Source organism: Poromitra crassiceps (genome assembly GCF_964638095.1).
Source record: "Poromitra crassiceps genome assembly, chromosome: 7".
Classification (NCBI taxonomy): domain Eukaryota; kingdom Metazoa; phylum Chordata; class Actinopteri; order Beryciformes; family Melamphaidae; genus Poromitra; species Poromitra crassiceps.
Window position 1 is genome coordinate 55,565,152 of NC_139628.1, and position 7,412 is coordinate 55,572,563.

Consider the following 7,412-nt stretch of genomic DNA (forward strand, 5'->3'; position numbering starts at 1 on the left):
TTTTATTCTTTTTTTTTTAGGTGTTCTAATTTTATGATGGTGTTTTGTTTACATAGACAAAGGCTTTACATTTTGTTCTCAATGAAAATCCAGTGTTGAAAACTGTTGAAAAAGTTTTATTCTTTTTTTTTTTTATATAGGAAAAGGACAATAAAAATATTTTATGGTACACAATCTTTGCCTATTGAATGTTTACATGTTTTCACAGAGGCAAATCTGTCGTCATCTTCATTATCTGGAAGCGCAGCGCTTTCCTCTCCAAGAAGATTCACAGGGGCAAATGCTGTATGAGTGAGAGAAGACAGTTTCACCATGGTTAGCTCTGCATTAATTTTGATTTGAATTCAATATTAGAGACCTGTACTTCCAATTCTGTCTTTAGTGTATTGATCACTAGATGTATCTGGCACTTGGCCCTTCTCTAAACATTTACGAATTGCATTACCAAAATGGTGCAATATTAGAATCTTGAAAAACAGGGGAAACTGGGTAAAAGCTATGAAATGAACAGAGAAATTGAAGATATCAAATCCATAACCGAATACAAAGCAAGAATCAGTGAAGGTGGTACAATAAAATTTTGGTTTTGGTAGAGTTCTGTAGATGCTGATTTTTAAATAGAGTTTATTACATCCGCTAGAGACACTCTTGTAAAGTGGGGGTCCCCAGGAAAAAGGGGAATAGTTTTATTTCACTATAACTCAATTCTGGTCCTGCGTGTCCTACACTTGATGTAGTAGACCATCTACACTCAAATAAAATGTCAGACGGGGGACCCTCAAAGAACATTTTATCCAATGGGGGGTTCAGTGGATCTTATATGTGTGTCAGTTTTTGGATCTTTGATATGAGAAATGTTGAGAAGCGCTGATGCTAAGTACTCTGCATACTGGAAACATTTCAGGGCTCGTTGATGGCCAAATACTCTATTGTTATTAGGGAAAATATAATTTAGAAGTGGGGTACTATTCATGTGATGAAGCACAGATGTAAAAATAGTGTTCTTTATTCCAGTGTTTCTCCACCACTGGGCCATGTTGGAATGTTCCTCAGACAGGGGTGTTTTTGAAAATACTGAGGTGGGTACACTATCCTAGATGAGTTTATATACAGTGGCTTTTCAAATAGGCAGGTAAAATCTCAGCCTCATTTCAAAAAGGTGGCTAAACTGTCTAACACTTTACCCTCCAATACTCCCCTGGACGCAGATAACCTCTGTCATCAATACACAGTAAGGATGATAGCCTATTAGTTATTTATGAAGGTGGTTCTTGGAAATGTTCCAACAATCAGAAGTGGACATTGGATTACAAAAGCTTGAGCTCCCTTGGTTTAGTAATTTCCAGCAATTTGATGCACAGTTATTAGGAAATATAGACCTCAAAACCAGATTACCACTATGCAGTATAATGTGAGTTTGTGTGTACATACCTCTCCTCGTTGGAAGTGAGCTTTCACCAACTCAGCAGTTGGTGGTGGTGGAATCTCAGCAAGCAGGCCAAGTCTCCTTGGATCAGTCTCCCTAAGCGTTCTTCTTCTTGGGAGTCCCCCTTTTGCCAGCAACCGTACCCCCAGGACGGCTTTCTGCAGGTCACGGATGTAGTTGTAGTCTTTGGCAATCTTCACTGTGTAGACGCTCCATGTTTTGGTCTTCTTATTGTAGTATCGTTTGTGGCTGTGACAGTATGGAATATTTAATTTCATTATTATGTAGACAAGTGATTATTTTATTTACCCCCCATGTCAATTTATTATTATTACTGTTATTCGTTTTGTTATTTTTCTTCCCCGACATTTTCTCCCCAATTTTACTTTGCCAAATCCTCCCCCCCTTGCCTCCCCGGCCGCCTATCTGGAGAGAGCCGTAGACTGGAACCATGCCTAGCACCACCCCTGTCAGCGCGGAGCTTCACCGGCAGGACGTAGCACGTGGGAGGATCACGCTATTCCCACCGGTTCCCTTCCGCCCGGACCAGGCGCCCCGACCGACCAGATGAAGCGATAGTGCAGCGACCATGACACAGCCTCAATCCGGCTTCGCCACCTGCAGACACAGCCAATCATGTCTATAGACGTCCAACCACGCCGGGAAAAACACTTTGTGGAACCTGCGAGCCTTGTGTTGGTGGGCCAGGAATCTGCCGCTCCCTCCCATTTCACATTAGAGAAGATGTGATCTGTTACTGTTCAATTACACTAGCTGTTTATTGTATCGTTGGGGTGAAAAAATATTCACGGGATTATCAGCATTCATAATTTGACTCACATCAAGTTGCCCTCAGAGTCCCGTGCAGCAGGCCGGTGGTTGTGGTGGTTGTAATCGATTGCCGCCAGAAGAGTGCGCGCCTCATACTGTGGTGGTCTGAATGCGAAGCGTTTTCCAGCATACATGAGTATGTGGTTTTGAAACGCTTCAAGGTCTGATGTTGTGCTGTGGATAGACAGACATAGCATCAGTCTTTCACATAACAGCTAAGGATAAAATATATAAATGAAAGTTAGTTTACTTCAATTTTTTAAATACCGGTGGTTGATGAACTTCTTGATGTTCTTGAGTCGGCGTTTGTCCATGACGACCTCAGTCAGAGCCAGGTGTGCAGGAGAACCTGTGTAAAAACCATAAACAAAACATAGTTGGCCACACAGTGAGGTAAGTCATGTCGTCATCTCTGCAGAGATAGAGAGCAACAGACACCGAGAGAGAGAGTGTGTCTGTCAGGTCTGTAAGGCATGATTGGATTAGGTTTCTAATGCGAGAACCTCCCATAGTGGGGCTAATACTAAGAAATTAGTGATGACACCATAAGGTCAGAGGTCAGAAGGTGTCATGAGACAGGAGCTAGCGGGAGTATAACACAGACTCCCAGACATACTGTAGATATCAAAACGTCAGCATGTAACCTGTCATTGTACCTTGCACCATCCATGGCTTATCTCTGCTTCCCTCATCGAGTGGATCATGGTCACAGCTCCAATGAGACCACTGGTGCTTGTTCCTAACGTGCATCAGAACACCTTGCCACATCATCTAAGGGGAAGAGATCACATATTACATTCCAACACAGACAACAATTTGCGAGATGAGAACGAACTAGTAAACTGTACACTAACTAATAAATCCATAATAATTGCATTAGCCATGGGTGAGTATCACAAATTCATACTTTGAATCTCTCCACTGCCCCAGCGTGTTTACAGCAGTACCAGAAGTGGTTGACGATGTGTTTGATCCACGGAAGGATTGCAGAGTTTTGTTTGATAGCACCAGTCTAAGGGAGACAGTAAAAGCAGATTGTAAATGCTGTCTTTTTGGTAACAGATTTATAGTAGCCAGATTCACTATTTGTTTGTTGATTATCATTTGAAAAGTAAGAATTCAAAACATACAGCATGCAATTTCTTGCGCAGGTTTTTTGATGCATGCCAAATGTCCAGAGAGTGTTGAAGCCCCCACTCTTTGTATTTCCCACGCGTCGGATCTGTAAGAGAAAAAAACAAGGTGTTTGCTTGATGTAAAAGAGTAGATATCACAGATAGCAGTTGTTCTGGGCATGTACAGTACTTACCTAGTAGTAATGTGATCTGCGGGTGTGCATCTGTCACCACTTCTTTCACTGCGATTTCCTGCAGCAGGGCATCCATAGTCCTGATGAAGCCTTCCTTCTCCATCACCACTGAGTTTCTGTTTGTCTCTCTCTTGTCGATGGTGACAATGTGGACGATGTCTCTGGACTCCTGTTCTATAGTGGTGTATGTGCAGTATTGTGCACAGTGCCCTTCAAACAATCACAAAAAACATTAGTGGGGGCTTGCAGTAATGTAGTAGGGAGGGAGGTTTGCATTGGAGAGGAAACATTGAAAAAGCCGATATTTACCTGGTGAGTCCATCCTGCCATCACCTGTGATTTAGAGAAAAATAGGAATCAGTTATTCACATGAATTACTAAGAAAAGTGACACCATATTACACTAACAAGAATTTGGTTAGTGTTGAGAGGAGAATACCTCAACACTAAATTAAAAAAATATTGCATTATAAAACTGGATACTAAACTAACCAAGCACGACGACACGATCATTGTCCTTCAGCTGTGCAATGACTGCTGCCCGCTTCTGCTTCCAGAAATCCTTGATCGCACAGATGCAGTATGCGTCTTGGATCTTGTAGAATGTCGAGTCCACCACCATACCCATCTCCATAAATTTGAAGAGCAGTGCAATCTTGGTGTAGTTGTTGCCAGAGAGAACAATGTTCGTTGACAACATGAAGTCTCCAGACTGCATCCCAAACTTCAGCAGAGGCTGGGAGTTCCACTTCCAGACAATGTGGCCATTGGAGCAAAACTGTCGAGTATAAAGCAAAAACAAAACAACATAATTCCTTCATGTAATAATAGCCAAGGCGCATGGCTTTGTTCATCAATAATTAGAAGATGTCATGCTTTCAGAACTATTCCTTGTTTTGGGGTGTGGACTGTTCCAGCTTTATCTGTTGTAAACGGCAATCTTACCCATCTTATGATGATTGCAGTTCCCCTTTTTTTTGTTTTGATCTCAAACGGTGGACAAGAGCTGCATTTCTTGCAGCTCTGGATTGGAAGCTGGAGAAATGTTGCTAGTTGTCGCAGATTTTCTTCATAGGCGATGCATGCGCGTTTTCCGATGAGGTCAGCTTCGCTTAGCACCGTTGCAGGGTCGGACAACTCTGAAGTGTCTTCTTCTAGCTGGTCTGATTGGAGTACACCATGCACAGTCTCCTCCACACCAGCAATGGGTAGTGCGGCTAGATCAGGAGGATTTGGCAGTGCCCCACCTGGTCTGTGTGAAACACAAAGTGGACATTACTTCACTTGGAAAGCAATATTGCCCACATAATCTAATACACAAAATGCAACATTTCTGAATTGAACACTAGTGAAATATGCTTTCCTAACATGGATCACAATGCAACACGGAAAATTGGTAGAATCTAGAGAACACAATGGACCACAGCATCCAAATAATGGCAATAGGAAACCATTTTTTCTGAACATACACCTTACTATACATGACTGCAGCTTTTTACTTGTCCCTTACCTTATGTACATTGCTGGGACATAGTCTTCATCGTCTTCATCATCATCAACTCCGCCTTCCTGTCTGGACAGCCCAATGTCGTCTTCCCAATCAAGTCTAAATGGAAAAACATTGAACAACAATATAATGCTATATGAGGAAGCTGATATAACAAGAAAATCGGTTCCGATATGAGCATGGGCACTTACGTGCTGTTCATCAGATCGTTGGCCTGTTGCTCATCAAAGTCCTGTGGATCCTCATCTAGGTTTATGGACCTCATGCTGAAAAAATAGCACATTCAGAACTGACTGGCTGAAGTTGAACAAATCGGTTCGTCCAGCCTAATTGACACAGTTCAGAAGCATACCTTTCTTCTAAAACGTTGATTACATCTGGCTCTTGTTCTTCTGGAATTTGCTGGACCCCAGGGATATGAAAATCTGCATCCCTATTGTGGAGAAAAATTCACAATCTAAGATTTGCAAAAGCTAACAAAAGAGTGGCCCACCATTCATACTTCCATGGAAGAAGATACACACACAAAAAACATGAAACTACCTAATTCATATATGTGTGTGTGTGTGTGTGTGTGTGTGTGTGTGTGAGAGTGAGAGAGAGAGAGAGAGAGAGAGAGAGAGAGAGAGAGAGAGAGAGAGAAAGAAAGAAAGAGGCAGGGATAGCCTACACTGCTCACAGTAATAATACAATACAATACTAAAGATTACAATAAAAAGCATACCTATCTCGGTCAGAGCCTGATCCAATGCTGGATAACAAAACGGGGAGAGAGGAAGCTGGAGCAGAGGGTAACCGTTTAGAGCTTGGTGTTGATTGCATTGGTCGATAGCTGAAATACAGTAACAATGAGCTCCAGTTAGCCGACGCATGGTAGCATACAACGTAAATAGCAAAACCACGTCCTCTACAGTATTTCAGAAATAAAATATACATATCACATACCTGTCTAGGAGGAAAACAGCCACTTCACCGTCTGTTTTGAAACCCTTCATATCCCGAAAGTCTCTCCATCTGCTGAATGCGCGACCTATGTTGATGCGTGTTTTATCGCGTGCTTTATCATGAGTCTTCTTACGTTCTCTTTGTTGGTCGGTACGGGGAATAATCTTCCTTTTTTTCTTTGCACCGGCCACGTAATTTGCACTGGCGACGTAATCATGATCTCGCAGTTCGGCCATAACCACAAAATAACTTCCAAACAAACTGTTAGAATATAACAACGAGAGGTGTTCGCGAGAGTAGCTAGCCCCTGGTTGTAGCTTCTTCTTCTTCTTCTTCTTTCTATTTCCGGCAGTTTAAACGCAACATGGCGTATTACTGCCCTCCTCAGTTCTATACTTCAACTACTCCCACAATTGGAAAAAAATAAATAAACAAAAAATAAATAAATAAATAAACACTATATCCTCTGATACAACTCTGATTCATGCAGAAATGTCAGCACTGCCTCTGTGATCAGCTGGTGGTTCTTATTCTTCAGGCCAAAGAAAGATTTTAGAGAGAAAGAAGAAACTCCTACTACTGTTAACCTCTTATAAAAGATTTCCCTTTCTTTCCTATACCTTCTACATTCTAGGAAAACATGCTTCACAGTTTCAGGCTCTCCACACTCACACCGCCCATCTGGATGTTTTCCCACAATGAACAAGGTACTATTTAATCCACAATGACCAAGCCTCAGTCTACATATCTTGACCCTATCGCTCCTAGACCCATATCCAGCCAAGTTGATTTTGACCTGAGGCTGCAGAGAGAAATAATGCCTCCCCTTTGTCCCCTTTTCCCACTCAGCCTGCCACTCAGCTTCAACTCCTTTCTTGATCTTCTCTCTGAGCTCAACTCTTCCCATTGAAATACTTATTACTTCTTCCTTTTTCAGGCTCTCCTTTGCAAGGGAATCAGCTATCTCATTTCCCTGAATCCCAGCATGCCCTGGAACCCAGCAAAACTCCACTGCACAGCCTGCCTTCTCAATCCTATATAAAACTAATATTATTTCATGAATGAGATCAGGCCGAGCTTTAGACCTACCTGCACTCACAGCCATCAGTGCAGCAGCCGAGTCAGAACATATAATCACCTGGCTTGATCCCACTTCCTCCACCCACCACAATGCCCAGAGAATGGCAAGTAATTCTGTTACAAATACAGAGCTGCCGTCAGAGATTCTCTGTCCCTTACCTATCCCTAACTGAGGCACACACCACCCAAATCCTGCCTTCCCACTCTCTGGATCCACAGAGCCATCAGTATAAACCTCCAGAGACCCTGAGGCTAAAATGAATTTCTCAATTTTTCCTACAATCTCGCCCTTGTCTTTCTCCATCAGAAAACTAA

The 7,412-nt window shown here is 42.3% G+C and overlaps 1 protein-coding gene across 1 annotated transcript; it reads right to left on the reverse strand.

The window, feature by feature from the left end:
- Window positions 1–219: 219 nt before the first annotated feature.
- On the reverse strand, window positions 220–5,337 carry LOC310779722 (uncharacterized protein; the record flags this gene model as incomplete). The annotated part of the gene is made up of 13 exons (XM_083640216.1): window positions 220–283; window positions 1,432–1,675; window positions 2,267–2,431; window positions 2,525–2,606; window positions 2,914–3,028; window positions 3,165–3,269; window positions 3,388–3,479; window positions 3,567–3,776; window positions 3,876–3,899; window positions 4,058–4,343; window positions 4,685–4,817; window positions 5,076–5,171; window positions 5,264–5,337. The coding sequence occupies 13 exons, from the start codon at window positions 5,335–5,337 to the stop codon at window positions 269–271; spliced, it is 1,641 nt and encodes a 546-aa protein (XP_083496342.1). The 3' UTR covers window positions 220–268.
- Between the last annotated feature and the right edge of the window lie 2,075 nt (window positions 5,338–7,412).